Here is a 16,541-nt window from a genome sequence, read left to right as displayed (position 1 = left end):
GGCAGTTACCGAGGAGTGTGCATGCAGTCTTGGGGGTCATGTGCACACCGTATGCCAGCTTACTGCCGACGTTAATGCAGTGTCGGTTTTTGCTGTTTACAGTGAGTTTGCAATTGATAATGTGCTCGTTCTGCATCCAGCACTTCTGCATTAGAAGCACATCCTGTGGCTTCTGGAGGCAACTGGGCTTTCCGCAGAGATACTTGACTGTGGTTTCTGGCAGCTGTCATTCATTTGAAGCAGACTTCCCCAACCTGATGCGCTCCAGATGTTGTTAGACTTCAACTCCCTTCATCCCTGACCATTGACTGTGCTGGCTAGGGCTGATGAGAGTTGAAGTCCACAACATCTGGAGGCAGACGGTTGGGGAAGACTGTCCTTCTGCTTAGGAACATAGATGTGGTTGCCTTATACCAAGCTGGACTATCAGTCCTTCAAGCTCAGTTTTGCCTAGATGGCTCATCCAGCCTGCAAGTGCCAGGGATTGAACCTGGAATCTTCTGGGTGCAAAGCACACACTCTACCTTTCTACCTTACTCCTTATCTGAGAGAGAATATGGTGGTATGATGGCCAGAGAGATTCTGGTAGGGGGTCTTGGATCCAAAGGGAAACAAGATGGTGATGGCAGTATGCGGCAGAGTCCCTTTTATCTGGGTCTCACTGAAAAGGTTGCCATCACCAAGAGATAACGTACAGCTTCCATGTCACTTGCCTTCTGTCGAGATACCAGATTATCTGTCCATACTCAGTCCAATACTCTGAGCGACTCCTGATATACCAGCATTTTCCAACAACTCTCAGGGCAGTGGGATCAAGGAGGATCCAGGAATACAGAGGATAGTAGATTCCAGAAAATAATTCTCTGAGCAGAGAATTAAGTGGCTTGAATGCCGAGTGGAAGCTTTCTACACTTTTAAGCCACACCTCACACATTCCCTTTGTCTTGCTATTCCCACTTCCTTTTTACTTCCATGCTCCTGTGTCTGCTTCTTCTCTATTTAGGTTAGTGAGGAATTAGGTTGTGGCCGGCTGGAGGAGAGGTTTGGCAGTCAGTGCTAGCTTTGCAGCTTCCTGTTTCCCTCCACTGTGGATTCCTCCCCTTTGTTTGCTTGCTATTTACAGCAGATAGGAAAATATACAAGAGGTATGGTCATGCTGCATTGGTGTTTATCCACGTACCAGGCCCTTGAAAATTACCTGTTTGTTTGGTGTTGTATTTTAAAAGAGTCAGGCCTACAAACCACAAAGTTCCTAGTTCCATGACAATGTTGTGCAGCAGTCACTGCCAGTCCATTTACCCTGATCCAGCTAACATTTAGTACCAGTAACATTTAGATCTGCTACTTGGACATGATTCTTAGCAATTTGGTAGATAGCCATGGTGAACACTCTTTAGGATCTTAGGTGTCTCACGGGCAGGACCATTATTTGTTTGCTATAACAGATCTAATGGCTCTTAACTTCTCTCCTAGCTGATTGCAAGTATAAGTTTGAGAGCTGGGGTGGTTGTGACTCGGCAACAGGTCTGAAGTCCCGTTCGGGCACTCTGAAGAAGGCCCTCTACAATGCCGAGTGCCAGGAAACTATACAAGTGACCAAGCCCTGCTCTCCTAAGGCCAAGTCAAAATCCAAAGGTGAGTCCCAGCTCTTAGGCTCCCTTTTTCTGCCTTAGATAATTTGCCACGCATTACTCTTGATGATCCAAGAAGGATATAACTCCTGTGTTAGGGGTGGCAAATTAGGAAACATGAAGTTTTCTATGCAATTGCCATATTGCTCTAAAACACACTGGCAACACAGTATTGCTTGGAGAACTACAGCTGACTCATGAGCTGAGTGTTTGTCTCACTGGTGTCTTTATACGTGCTGACCTTTTACAAGAAAACACCCGTGATAGTTCACAAGCACCCAGGTAATGACAAGATTGCAATTATATGGTGCTTCAGGTGCTGAGAGGAATCTAAAGCCCACAGTGTCTGTCCCCCAGGGGTGCATTTGTGTGAATGGGGAGAAGCTAGAGGCTGGAGTGAGGTGCCAATAAATGGTAGAATCTTCCCACCTGCAAGGCAAGTGCAAGTGTCCAGACAGGAGGAACCCAAAAAGCGACAAGACTGGATGTGCTCCAGATGCACAGCCTGTATGCTAATGCAAGTCCAGGAGACTAGTGGTCAACTGGCATGTTAAGAGTGCTAGTAAATGCCAGACCAGCACAGAAATAAATGAGAATGTGTGGGGCCCCTGTATGTGGTGTGTTGCACTAATGATCTTCCATTTGTTTCAAGCAGCCAGAAAAGGAAAGGGGAAGGACTAGAACGATGGATGCAGCCCCACTGTCTTCAGGGCATGGTGCCTGAACCCTCTTGGACACACACCACTTGGAGCTCCAGCGTGGTCCCTCCCAGCTTGGCAGCCCTTTTGCCACATCCCACCCCTCTTCTGCCTCCACAACCTTGCCCTTCACTGACACACCCTTTCTAATCACTAGTTTCCTAGGGAGCAAGCCCACGCTGTCGTGAAGAAAGCGCCCTTTTGCCTTCCCTGTAACATCTCCTTTCTACCATGCTTCCCCTCCTCCCGATCTGTGCATCTCGGTGCTCTTTGCTCTGGTTTGTTTCCCTGGAATTCCGCATGATGCGTTTTGAGATGGGGCTGGGCTCTGATAAGTTGTGGATAGAGTTCTTCACCTTTGGGCTCCTTGGCTGAAGCCATATGGCCCTTTGGCGCATCTCTCTCTCTCTCTCTTGCAAGCTTGGCAGCGAGGCCTGTGGTTTCCTCGTCCCCCATGCAACTTCCCATAGGCAAAACTCCAAATTAAGCTAGCCAAGGAAACTGATTTGGAGTGTGTAATGGAGGGGAAAGGGGGGAGTTAATGAGAAGGGGGGAGCCCCATGCCTGCCTTACATTCCTCATAAGGTGACTGTGTGCAGTAGGACTTACTTTGGTGTCGCTTTGAGCCCCTCAGACTTACAAGGGGCTAAATCAGTGCCTGCTGCCCAGGGTGCTGTGTGTGAATATCTGTTCCTGCCTCCCCCCTCCAGTATATATAAATATATATATCCAGTACAGGCTTGTTCATAAGCAGACCATCTGGAAGGTGTGTGTTTTCCATGAGCTGTGTTTGACCTTTTGTCAACAAACCACCTTTTGCCTTTCCTTCGCCACCCAAGAATCTCCCTAGAGTTATGAGCATTGTCTTATCTTTTTCAGCCACAATGTCCTCATTCCTTCTGTCCCTTCTTGTCTCTATATTTGCTGGGACACTGTGGCCTTGTCCTCCTTTTACTGGTGCTGGGTAAGCCCCCTTTGCTTTTTACAATGCCCCCTCTTTTCCAATAAAAGTCTTTTTACAAAAAAAAAAAAAGGAAAGTCCTCTTTTTTGCGGGCGGTGGGGTAGGTTAATACCGTATTTCTGTGTCAAAGAGCTGCAAGCCCATGTGGTAGAGAAGTGCTGGCTGTGTAGGAGGATCGCAGCTAGCTAGGCCGCGCTGGGCCTAGTGCCACCGTGGGAAGGCGCACAACAACACTGTGAGCTGTCACTGGAGGAAGGCCGCCACTTTGAGCTTGACAACGCTCAGTAGGCCAGGAAAAATCTGACAGACATTGACTGCAGGGCTGGGGTAAGGAGCTTGCTGTCCATTCAGATTTCCCTGCTGTTGTGTGTTTTTTTTAGGCCGATGGAGTGAAACAAACTTGACGTCGGGGATATTTAAAACAACCGCTTTGGGCAAGGTGAGAATAAATACAGGGTTTCTCTGCCAAGGAGAGCTCGAGTGATACGGCGTTGAGCTCCGGATACCTGTCAGCTTTGCAGAGCCAAATGGTCTGTCACAGGAAAAGTCTCTGTTGAGTTTCCTGCCTCTCGGCTGGTAAAGAAGGGCTTGCTGTAAGACCGAGGACAGTTAAACAAAGCAGGATGAGGCAACAGGGCCTTTCCTCTTAGACTGGATTGTAGGTGTTCTGGAGAGTGAATTTCCCCTGCAGTAGGAGGGGGGAACCTCTGGTCCACTGGATCCCCTGCTGTCATTTCCTCCAAGGGCCTACACCCTCCTTCGCCCTTCTGCCCTATTGCATCCCCATTTTCTTCACTGCTTGGCTTTTTTTTTTTTTTTTTTTTGCCAATGGGCTGAGCAGCACTGGGCTGAGGATGGGGGATCTCACACAAAGCAAAGTTTCAATCAGGGCAACCTTCTCCCCACCCACCTTCACATTTGGCTGACTGGTGAGAAACCGTCCGAGCAGTGGGGTGGAGCTTCAGAGCATCTTGCCGTCAAACTGCCCATGAGAGATTTGTGTGAATACGGTGTGGAAATGGCTTTAACCCTGTCCACTGCTGGCAGAACTTTGTTCCTTAGTTGCCCAAACTCTTACATGATTTTTATCTAGTCCAGCAATTAAGAAGGGGGTGAATTCCACGCTGCGCTTATCGGATTGTTCTGTCAGCGCAAGCATTTTGGCTTGCTAAATGAAACAGTCCCTCCTTTCCTCCTGCTGCATGCTGTTCCCATCCTCCCCCAAGCCAATTTCAGGGTATGGGGCAGCTAGGAGATTTGGGGGGGGGGGGAGCCTTGTTGTGTGCAAACCATAGCCCTTAGACAGGGCTTCCACTGACAGGACTCATTCGTTCCATCCCTCAGTGTTTATTCTTAACTGGGCTTCTTATAGAAGACAAAGCAGTCTTGCCTGCACCAACTTAAGAATACCTTGTAGGTAACAAGGGAAGGCAGCATTCCTAAACTGGAGGAGAGTGGATTCCTTCAGGCTTTGATTGTACCTCAAATATCTGAGAGGGAATGTGTGAGCAAGCAGACTAATGGTATTTTATTTGTCAGCTAGTAAGTAACTTGTGCACATATTTGCATGGCTGTCACAATGGGCCCTAAATCCCACAGCAGAAACTAACCTTGCATCTTAAACCAAGTCAAGTGTTACTGGGTGATTTCTCATCCCATCTGTCCTGGACGATGAAAGCAAAGAACCTCAATTTGGTGTTGAGTAAATGGGCACCAAACAAGTCATCAACCCAATATTTTACCAGTGTGGAGAAATGTCTTCAGTGTCTTTCATGGATGATCACTAGTCCCAAAGTTCATTTTAAGAAATAACAGTTTACATTTTATTTCAGAGAGCTGGTGATTCATTATGAAATGATTCATGTGCAGAAGCACTTAACATATATATTTTATTTTTAACAAGCAGCAAACAAGAGCAAGATTTCCCTTTCATATAGAATTCTTGTATGAAAATCATTGGAACTTTCACTGGCTTGTGGTCGTGTTGTCTGGCAGCGGCCCTCCATTTTGTGGGCCTGTTTAATTATTGGAAGGCTGCTTTCTTCCCCTCTCCAGGACAACTTCCTTGTTTTTGCTTTGTTTAAAGTAGTCACACCTATTCCTCATGCTCTCCATGCCACAAAGCTGCTACTTTCATTATGGCAGGAACCAGAGATTACTAGTGGGTCAAGGTCCTGGGCTTCTAATTAACTAGACAGGCAGGTGTCATGGCATTCCTCTTTCCCCGCCCCACAAACATTTAAGAAAGCAGGAGTGCAAATGCCATGAATATTTTACCAGCTGCTCCCTGGATTCCTTCAACTCATTTCTATCCTGAGTTGTTTTCATATTACCGTCAGAGAGAGATGGGTGAGTTGTCAAAAGCTTATTAAGTCATTTGCTGCTTTCTCTCGCAACAGGATCTTCTTTTAAAAAAAAATATAAAGTTTCTAAACTGCATAGTGTTGTATTTCTTTTTCTACAGAAGGTAAAATATATAAGTGCATAAAGTCAATTAAATAAAATTACCTTAGAAGCAATTCAATAAAATGCCATATTTTATGCTGCATGAACTGAATGGGTGGATTTGGGTAAGTGTATCTCCTGGCATTGCTTTCTGCAGCTCTTTACAAGTGCCAGAAAGAAGAAGTTGATACATTGGCCATGCTTGGCTGCATTCAGAGCTCTAGAAACTTACAGTAGCCTCTGCCAATCTGTTGCCTTACAGAGATTTTGCACTACAACTCCCAGCGGTGGCTGGGGCTGATGGAAATTGTAGTCGAGAACATCTGCAGGGTACCAGATGGGCAAAGGTGAGTTCAGGGGAATAGCTGGAAATCAGAAATCGGTTGTACTGTGTTAAATAGGGGTTTCTCTCTGGGCTTTATGAATGCAGCCTCAGTATCAAACACTGTTGAAGAGCTTTGGTGGCACCTTTTGCCATAATAAGTGTATCAGGCTTAGCGTGCTGTGGGACACTTCTTTTCGCTGGAAGAAACGTGGCCATGCTTCTGGAAATCTGTAGAATCTGAAATGCATCAGGACTCTGCAATTTGCAACATAGAAGTGCTACATATATGATTTCTTTCTACATTCAGAATTGGCATGCTCCAACCTCTTTTGCAGAAACAGCTTTAGGCCAGTTTCCCAATGGGAAAGAGTTCTAGCTTACTGGTGAAGTGCCTGTTGCACCTGCAAAAGGCCCCTTGCAGATTCCATATCCAGGTTGGGTCTGAAACGACACTTGTCTTAAATCAAGGAGAGCCACTGCCAATCAGTGTAAACCAGGATTAACCCTCCATTTGGTGAACGGTCAACCTGGACTTGCATGACCAATGATCAGGGATGATGGCTATCGTGGTATAATATGAGTTTGACCAAACTGCGGGAGGCAGTGGAAGACAGAAGTGCCTGGAGTGCCCTGCTCCATGGGGTCACGAAGAGTAGGACATGACTAAACAACAGCAACATCTGGAGAGTAGCCTGCTAGTTGCCCACAATATTGACAGTTCTGAGCCAGGTGGATCAATAGTCTTGACTTGATATCCATTCGTTTCTTATGCTCCTAGCCCAGGCTCATTCTGCTCTAGCGCTTCAAATATTGCTCAGCTTGGAGCTATTGGGCATCCCTGTGCACTTTCCATTGAAATTAATAACAAGAGTCTGCCAAGTCAGGCCAATGGCCCATCTAATCCATCATTCAGCTCTCCCAGCAGCTAGCCAGGTGCCTATGGGAAGCCTGCGAGCAGGACCTGAGCACAACAGCCCTCTCTCCACTTGTGATTCCAAGCAACTCCTATTCAGAGCCTTATGGACTCTGGCAGTGGGAGTCTAGCCAATAGGGCTAGCAGGCACTGTTAATGTCCACAAATTCGCCTAATTCTCTTTCAAAACCATCCGTGTTGGTGGCCGTTGCTGCCTCTTACGGGAGCGATTTTCACAGTTTAACTGCGCTGTTAGTTTCTTTTGCCTGTCCAACGTTCAGCTTCATTGGTTAGCGCTGAGTTCTAATATTATGAGATGTGGGGGAACCATAGAGTTGAAAGAGACCCTGAGGATCATCTAGTCCAATCCTCTACAATGCAGGAATATGCAGTTGTCAAATATGGGGACTGAACCTGCAACCTTGGCGTTATCAGCACCACACTCTAACCAACTGAGGGAAGCTTTTAATGTTTGATGTATTACGGTATTTTAATATTTTTTTGAAGCTGCCCAAAGTGGCTGGGGAAGCCCAGCCAGATGGGCGGGGTATAAATAATATATTATTATTATTATTATTATTATTATTATTATTATTATTATTATTATTATTATACAGGCCCTCCAAACCTTTCCCACTTTCTCTATGCCTGCATAATTTTATGTACCTCTACCATATTCTCTCTTACATTTTCCTTAAACTGAAAAGCTGCAGACACCAAATCCCATTTATTACAACTGGATTGGTGCAAAATATATTTGTCTTCCCTTCTAGGATCTGTTCACACCGCACCTTATCTTTCTCTCCGCTCACCATTGTATCCCAGTGGCCTCTTACTTCCATGATGACCCAGCTTGCCCTTCTGCCTCCCTGCAACTCCTCTCCCACGTGGGTCAAGTGACCTAGATTGGGAAACTCTTGGCACTGAAGCTGCCCTAACCTCTCAACCTCTTGGTGGAGGCAGCTGTTGTAGGTTTAGGCGGCTATTCTGCTGAGGCCAGCAAAAGAGCCTCCACATGGTCGGGAGTGCAGGCATGCTGCCCAGTCAGTACCTATTGACAAAGGGGCCTCTGAGGGTCTTTGTGTTCCTGCAGGGACAGCTGCCTGAATGCCTGCCCATCCCTCCTCGCTCTCCCCCCAGTGCACCCCTTCGCTGATCAGAACAAAATCCCTGCCCCAGGCGCTTGAGCTCCCTAGAATTCCTCAGTTAATGCGGCATAATTGCTACCAGACCTGCACAGGGCTGGAAATGCTGCAGGAAGATTGGAACCAGACTCTGGGGCAGGGAAGCTCCCTTGGGCAGACAGCGTGCAGGGCAGTGCCCAGCTAACCTGGGTCAAAGTGCGGGTTGAGTCTCCAGGGGTCCCAGAGGAGCTCATTCAGGATCGGTCCCAAAGCCATGAAAACATGACAGAGAGTCACCCTCTTCAGATCCATCCCATTACTTTGGCCGAGTGAGGCGTCCATTTCCTTTTGCCCAGGGAACCCTCTAATCACAGGAAAGGATCATTTGTGGGCTCCTGTGGGGGCAGGTTTCCTGCCTCGACCCAGCAGAAGAAGCTTGCAAAGTTTACTCAGCACATTCCATGCTGGAGAGGAAAAGTCTGGTGTCCTTGTCAATCGGCAATGATTCTTGCACTCAACCAGGAACTTCTCATAAACCATTGGCCTTTTGGGATGGGGCTGATGGAAGATGGAGCCCATGACACTGAGAGAGCTACAGAGCCCTATCCTTGTTTCATAATTTCAAATTTAATCCACCTTATGCCTAAACTGCTTGCGTGTGAGTATTGAAAGAGGACCCCAAAAAATGACCCAAAGAGCTAATATATTTACTTCAATTACTTTATTGGTTTAAGTGGGGCCCGCTGTTAGTTGTAACAATTAAAAAAACCTGCAAGGCATTTGGGGCAACATGATGCAAATTATTCTAAAGGCAGTGGCAGTATGGCTGCCTCCCCAGCAGAATGAAGCAGCAGCCTTTGGCCAACTACAACGGCGTCTCACAGGCTGAGAGTCCTTCACCATGAGACAGAGACTTCCGTGCCTGTGTACACTGGCCCAGTCTATGCCAGGTCCTTGATCTGCATTTCTCGCTGACGTGCCTGAGGGTGCAGATACCCTCTGGGCTCTGGAGAAACTGAGCAACAGCTGGAATGGGTTGTTCTGTGCTGGACATCATGAATATCCTGGGATTTAGGCTGTACACTTTACACTGGAGCCCACATGCTGAGGACTCCATGACGACACCGACTAGAAGGGAGGTTAAGTCCATTTACAAAGCTCGGTGGCTATCTTCTTGATATGCCCACAGGCACTTGGAGCAGAAGCAAGCAGGGAGGTCTCTAGTTTCCCTCCCCCAGCCCCTATAAGCAGGGATGAAGAAACTGCAGCCCTCCAGCAGTTGCTGCACTACAACTCCCATCATCCTTGACCATTGTCCATGCTGGCTGCAGCTGATGGGAGCTGGAGTCCAACATCATGATGAGGGTCACCTGTTGCCCATTCCTACCCTACAGAGAAGCCTTTCCCAACCACGGGTTCCCAGACGGTCTCAGACTACAACTCCCATTATCCCTGACCACTGGGCATGCTGGCTAGGAATGATGGGAATTGTAGTCCAACAACATCTTGGAACCCAAGGTTGAGAAAGGCTTCTATAGAGGAATCAAAATCTCTTCAGTAAAGGGCGCCTCCCTTAACCAAGTGCTTGGAGTCAGGAGGACACTGTGGTGCAGCTGGCATCTAAAAAAAGCAACCCAAAATGAAGGGAAACCCTGTTTACATTAAAAGAGGCTACATGGCCTTTGAAAGTCTCCCCAGTACAGGAATATCCCGCTATCGCAGATGCCTGGTGCAACGTTATCCTCCAAGGGCCTTGTCAAGCATTTGCCGCCTCAAGGACAGTCGCTCTTCACATCGACACAAATACCTTTGCAGAAGCATTTCCCTTGGCATGTGGTCAAAAATGTCACAGTGCTGACTGTCTCTCTGTGCGTGCGCACATGTGCCGTTTGCGATTTTTTATTGTTCAAAACAACTCAGGTGTGTCATCGTTTCAAGGTAGGCATGAGTCTCTCCGTTCAGCAGGCTGGCTGGCGGGCACAGCTGCCTGCCGCGGGGAGACAGGATGGAGTCAGCACAGGATGAAAGTTCCTTAGGAAGCCTCTTAAGCAGGCAGGTTTGGTTCCAGCTGTAGAGTACTCTCCCTGAGGGGAACAAATCCCACTGGAAACTCAACTGGGAAAAGGGCTAGGATGTATGAAAGGGATTAAGTGTGCCTTGGTTGGTCATCTAGTTTTAGCATGCCCAGCCTAAGGCTCCAAGCAGAATCCACTGCCAGCTTGGTGGCTGGCGATGAGACAGTCCCCTTCTGTCTGCACATTCATAGTTTATGACTTTGTTAGCATTGCTGAACCTTCCCATTCTCTCTCTCTCTCTCTCTCTCTCTCTCTCTCTCTCTCTCTCTCTCACACACACACACACACACACACACACACACACACACACACACACCACAAGTGCAAAACCAACAAGACATCCATGGAAAGGAATAACTTCCATTTACATGTTTGTGTGTCCCACTTAGCACATCAGCATAAGCATCAGAAGGGGACACGGCTTTTATCTAGTGATATCAAAGGTTAATGGAAGTCCAGCCAGCATTTCAGGAGCAACAAGGCAGGGAGTGGTATCCACGAAGTCTGTCCATGACGCCTTATTGCAGCATCCAGTCCCTGACTTATTTCTCCTTCGTTTTCTGGAGAAGCTCAGTCAGGGGTCGTAGAGGCGCAAGGACTGCTTTGTGACTTGAAGGCCGATCAGGATTAAAAGGGTTGTGTGTTATCTCTGGTTTTAATTTTGCATTTGGTGAAAGGCTCCCTCTGGAATCTAGTGACACAGTTGCAGCAGTACATCTGTCTGGTTGGAGAAGAAAAGAACAAGTCTCCACAACACCTCGCTTCCAGATTATCTTGCTGTGCCGATGTTCCTGTACTGACACATGAGAAGGTGCTTAAAGGTTTTCTTGAAGGTGGCGTTGCAAAGAGCGTAACAAGCTGGGTTGATGGTACTGTTGACATAGCACAGCCAGTACCCGATGTACCAGACTGTGTCAGGGACACAATAATCGCAGAAGGTATTAATGAGGACCATCACATTGTAAGGCGTCCATGTCAGGATGAAGGCCAGTAAGATGGCAAAGATGGTTCTGGTGACTTTCTTCTCCCGGGCTGCCATTTGACGCTTCTTCCTGACCTGACTCCTGGCAATGCTAGCAAATTTCCTGGCAACGTTCGCCGGGCGGCTGTTGGACAAGGTGATTGGAGTGGAGCTGGCTTCTTTGTCTGGGACAATCTCAATGGCGGTGACACATTCAGTTCCGGTTTGCTTTGTGACAATCTTAATTTTGGACCACTTGGAGGCAGGGTTAAGCCGTGTCGGGGCTGGGCTCTGCCCTTGATCAGACGGTGCAATTTCCAGCACTGGCTTCTCTTTGTTGGTCTGGGTGATGCTCACCGTGCTGGATTCATTGGACGTCTCCTTCTCCTCTTGGTGGCCAGTGGTCTCTGACTGCTGTAAGGGCTGCTCTTCTACTTTCCCATTTTTTGCCTCCTCCTTCACCTCCGCCGCTTTCTTCGGAGAGTTGTTGTTATTCTGCTTGACCAAAGGGCTCTTCAGGAAGCCGAGTGTCTTGGACTTCTTCTCCTTGCTCTCAGGCTTGTGTCTTCTGATGCGGCTCCGGCTGGCCAGCGAAATGTGGATGTAGAGCACAGTCATGATGACCACGGGGAGGTAGAAAGCCGCGATGGCTGTGCCAAAGGTCACCGCCGGGTTGGAGAGGAACTGGATGTAACACTGCTCTTTCTCAACTGTCCTCTCCCCAACAATGAACTGCCAAAACAAGATGGCGGGTGCCCAGAGGATAAAGGACAATATCCAAGCGACTGCAATCATCAGCCCGGCCATTTTGGTTGTCCGCCTAGCTGGGTAGGTCAGTGGCTTGGTGACACAGAAGTAGCGGTCAAAACTGATGATGAGCAAGTTCATGACAGAGGCGTTGCTCACCACGTAGTCCAGAGCCAGCCAGAGGTCACAGACCACAGCCCCTAGTGGCCAATAGCCCTTGATGATGTAGACTGTGTAGAGGTTCATGGAAAAGACTCCAATTATCAGGTCAGCACAGGCCAGGCTGAAGAGGAAGTAGTTGTTTACAGTCTGAAGCTGGCGGTTCACTTTGATAGACAGCATGACCAAGATATTCCCTACCACGGTGACGAGGCTAAGCGACCCTGTGACGGTGGCTATGAAGACCATCTCCACCGTCTTATACTTGGGGGTGTCCTCCTTGGTGAAGTTGTCGTTGGTGAAGTTGGGCATCTTTATCAGCTGAGAAGACAAGTTGTATGCAGAATCTGCAGAAAGAGAGGCAGGGAGAGAAAGACATTGAAGAAATATTATGCATCTGCAACACTTGATCAGGAACGTCAGTGTGGTGCAAGCCTTAAAGGGTCAGATGAGAACTGGGGAGACCCAGGTTTGGATCCCCACTCAGTAATGAAGCTCATACCTTGGCCCTGTTGACTAGTCCAGGCATTAAGATGTGGAAAGGCATTAAGATTGTTGAAAGGTATCTGTGCACTTCCATCTCCTAGACTTTGTCTGTGTTTGAAGCACATGACTTCCCCCTTCCCAAATCCTGGGAACTGTAGTTTGTTAAGGCTGCTGGGAACTGTAGCACTGTGGGGGCTAGTTCCTGGGATTTTTTGGGTGATGCCATGGGCTTTAAAGGTCTAGTGTGTATGCAGCCTCAGAAAACATTTCAACCTGGCCAGCCTACAGAGCAATAGATAAAGCAAACCTGAACGTTACTACCAGGAAGTTGCAGGAGGGCACTAAGCAACCTGGGAAAGAAGCCAGTGTCCTGTTCCACCCCTGGACAGATTGTCAGCTCAGTCAGAACAGCAGTGTCTCTTCAAAGCCCAGCATTTTCCCAGGCCTGTGTTATCTTTAACCCATGTCTGAAAAATCCTTCTGTACTGTTTCCATCTGCCCCCAAATCTCTCCGGCCCTCTCCAAGGGAGCTATTTATGGCAGCAACTTGCCTGGTGGAGTGGGGCAGCCTCAGAAGGAGCCCACAACCGTTTTCAAATTATTTCATGAGTTTATGTAGATACACAGAGCTCCAGAGAAAACAAGTGAGATTGGGGAGGGGGGTTGTGACCATCTAATAGGCCTGTGGATCCTGCATTCTGTAAGGTTTTGCTGAGGGGAGCCCACCCTCTGCTGGATATTCTTGGTATTGTACCATTGCAGTCAGCAGTCCGAGGACTTCTGCAAAGTCTGCCTCTTTTCCAGCAGAGTGTGCCCTTATACAGTGGTACCTCGGGTTACAGACGCTTCAAGTTACAGACGCTTCAGGTTACAGATTCCGCTAACCCAGAAATAGTACCTCGGGTTAAGAACTTTGCTTCAGGATGAGAACAGAAATTGTGCGGCGGCAGCGGGAGGTCCCAATAGCTAAAGTGGTACCTCAGGTTAAGAACAGTTTCAGGTTAAGAACGGACCTCCGGAACGAATTAAGTTCTTAACCCGAGGTACCACAGTAGAAGACTTTTCCTCGGCCTGGGGACACATTCTTCTGTGCAAGTTGGAGAAATGTTCGCTGTTTGCCTGTGATACAGCGTTTGGCTTAGCTTGCAGTAGAATGTGGGCCACCGTAGCCACTTAAAATGAGTCAGTTTCCCTAAATTGTGTGCAGTCTGTCAGGGCTTCTGGAATACCCCACGGGACCTGTGGGATTTTACTGGTACTTTCAGCATGGCTGCAAATGCTTTTGGGGAGCAATTGCCTAGATTTCCTACAGAGGCGGTTTTAAGGCGGAGCGACCAGTGCAGTCACAGTGGGAGCCACAATGCAGGGGCACGAAAACAACACTGCAGGGTGGAGCATGAGAGGCAGGGAGAGCTGAATTTCAACATCGCATAGGGCACTGCTGAAATTTGGGAGCCAGTCCACCACTGTTTCTTTGCACTGTCATGCCCAGTGCACCACATTACACCATTCCTGGCTTAAGAGGGAAGCACACTTGTGCAAATCCTTTTTTTCCTTCCTGTCTTATCAAATGCACTGTGGACTGCATTAGGGCTGCCATACATCCAGAATTCCCAAGACATATCCGGAATACTGCAGTCGGCAGCAGTGGCCGGGCGGAAATCAGCCCTCCCAAAAAAGTCTAGGAAAATCCAGACATTTAGCAGCCCATGCCAATTTTCCATAAAAATAGCTCCCAAACGGCATATTCTGTTTTGCAATTTTGCCAAAAAAAGCTAAACAACTTATTAATCTGGGGGTCCCTTTCAAATGTTCAGTTGCCCCAGGGGGCAGAGTGTCTGCATTTTCTTCCGGCCTTCCTAGGAATAAAAGAATCATAGAGTTGGAAGGGACCCCAAGGGTCATTCCTAGTCAAACCCCCTGCAATTTAGGAATCTTTGATAAGGAAGGCACAAGTTCCTCCTCAGTGAGGGGTTGGGAATCTGTGATTGCAGCTGTTGCTAGACTGCCCCTGTCAGCATGGTCAATGGGCAGGTCTGATGGCAGTTATAGTCCCAAAACATGGGGGGGGGGCACCAGTTTGGGAAAAGTTGCTTCATATCATTCTGATCATTAATATATTTACTCAGAAGGAAGTCACACTGGTTTCAATATTGCTTCCGTCCATAGTTTATGTGCAAAAATGTAATGAAAATAAATATTACAAAAATAAGGCTTGCATACAAATGTTTAGGACTGCAGCCTTAATTCTAATTCTAATTTAAGATTTTGTTTTCATTATTATTTGTCTTCCCCAGGTGCTTCTAAAATTCAAGAGAACAATAAGAGGAAGCCTCCTTGATCTGTCTCTGAGAAGCAGGATCTGAGTGGGTAGAAAGGATTGCTTTTAGCAGCGGCATAACAGAACATACAGCTCAACGGGGGGAGGAAATTTCTGAGCATAGCGATGCAGCGATGGAAAGTTTTACCTGTTGAATTTCTGCATGTTATGCAGCTCCTAAAGGCGTAGGAATGCTGGCAGAAAAAAGGGAGCAAGCAATCACGGGTACCAGGTTGCACCAGAGGTCTCTTGACAAATAGTTCAGTAAAATAATCCAGATTGCTCAAGTAAGTGACTCATAAGTCAGGCTAGTGAAGCAAGTAAGAATAATATTAACATTCCCTGTTCAGAGAGCGAGAAGGAGGCAACTCTGAGGTGAAAAGGGCGGGGGGGGGGGGAGCAAAATGGCGATGAAACAAATACTGTATTGAAAGGAATGGTGAAATCTACCTCTAGACAAGGTTACATCTATTTACTCTAAATTCAGCTGAGACTGAATGAGTTATTATTGTTATTCTTGATTAAATTTAAATGGCTGGCTATCAATAAACCTCCTCCGGTAGCTTACAAAACACACAAAAAACCAAATTCCATACTATGTTTATAAATACAAAGTTCAGTAAGTAAAACAACCAAAATCAGTAGCTTTTGGTGCGATGCAGCGACAGGTCTTTCATTTGCCCTCGCTGATTAAAATTGGCACCCACCAGTTAATCAGACAAAGTTTTAATCGGTTATTCTACCAATTGAAGCAATTAAACCCCGCAGTCCTAGTTGAAAAACTCTCGCCCGATCAGAAAAGCAATTTGACTATTCCATCACATACATGAACAAGCCTTTGCAAGATAATTCCTAACTCTTGACAAGGGGGACGGCGGGGGGGGGGGAGAGGGAGAGAGAGAGAGTCTCTGAGACAGGCTGTGTCACTTCACTGCCTAGAAGTGGCTGCCGTTTCTAGGTCAGCTTCTCAGCCTGAAGCTACCAATTATCTCCTCCGGCCCTGGCCAGGTTCTGCAGATTTTAATAGGACAATGAAATCCTTGCTCTGTAAACCGGCAGCTCCCCCGTTTCCACAAGCTCCTCCAGAGATGGCTTCAGTGTATCATCCTTGCACAATCCCCATGTGATGGGAAACAGTTCTGACAGCCTGAGGCTGTTTCCTTCTCTCTCCTCAACCTCCCAAGCCACCCAAGGCCCCGTAGCTGGAATAAATGAAGGATGAACTCCACTCGGAGGCAGCCTGAGAGAAAGCTGGTGAAACAGCGCCATATCCCCAGTTAAGTTTTTCCGCACAGTGAGATTAGGATGGAGAAGATGTTGTGGATGAGACCAGGCTGTGTGGGCAATAATAAAACATTAGCAAGTCCTTTCTACTTATTAGCCTGGTTTAATAAGACAAGGTCTTGTGAAGTCAGAACAGAACTGAACAATATATATAGGAAAACTCCCAGTGGAAATATCCTGTTTTGTGACAAGAATGTTTCAGTTACAAGACAGCTTATTATACTTGGGCAGTGGAAAGCTCGGTTTGAATCTGCCAAAAAACCGACAGAATGCCTTTAAGCTAAGTCACTATCTCTAGGCCTAGACAACCTTGCAAGGCTGTTAAGAGGATAAAATGAGCACTTTGAAATAGGACTGGGTAGAAATATGAAGGAGGGAGGGAGCGAGGAGATCATGGGAATTTGGTTTGTT

At 47.3% G+C, this 16,541-nt stretch overlaps 2 protein-coding genes across 6 annotated transcripts in view; one reads left to right on the top strand and one right to left on the bottom strand.

Moving 5' to 3' along the window:
• Positions 1-16,541, top strand: part of MDK (midkine) — a 38,286-nt gene that overhangs the window by 13,264 nt on the left and 8,481 nt on the right. For 3 of the 4 annotated variants that reach the window (XM_081166795.1, XM_081166797.1, XM_081166796.1), the window contains exons 4-5: positions 1,474-1,635; positions 2,284-3,618. In XM_081166795.1, the coding sequence (XP_081022921.1) occupies positions 1,474-1,635; positions 2,284-2,312 (191 nt within the window). In that variant the 3' untranslated portion in view covers positions 2,313-3,618. The remainder of the gene's footprint in view (positions 1-1,473; positions 1,636-2,283; positions 3,619-16,541) is intronic. The other variant, XM_081166794.1, reaches the window with a different exon arrangement.
• The window catches only part of CHRM4 (cholinergic receptor muscarinic 4), a 48,468-nt gene continuing 40,748 nt past the window's right edge, over positions 8,822-16,541 (bottom strand). Inside the window, exons 2-3 of one of the 2 annotated variants that reach the window (XR_014001161.1) lie at positions 9,602-12,387; positions 8,822-9,538 (exon numbers count right to left, since the gene is read on the bottom strand). Coding sequence is in view for 1 of the 2 variants with exons in the window: in XM_081165175.1 (XP_081021301.1) it covers positions 10,943-12,387 (1,445 nt within the window). In the remaining variant the exon portion in view is untranslated. Of the gene's footprint in view, positions 12,388-16,541 lie in introns of both variants that reach the window. The other variant, XM_081165175.1, reaches the window with a different exon arrangement.

This window comes from Podarcis bocagei (genome assembly GCF_964188305.1).
Source record: "Podarcis bocagei genome assembly, chromosome: 1".
NCBI lineage: Eukaryota > Metazoa > Chordata > Lepidosauria > Squamata > Lacertidae > Podarcis > Podarcis bocagei.
This window is presented reverse-complemented; position numbering and strand designations above follow the sequence as displayed.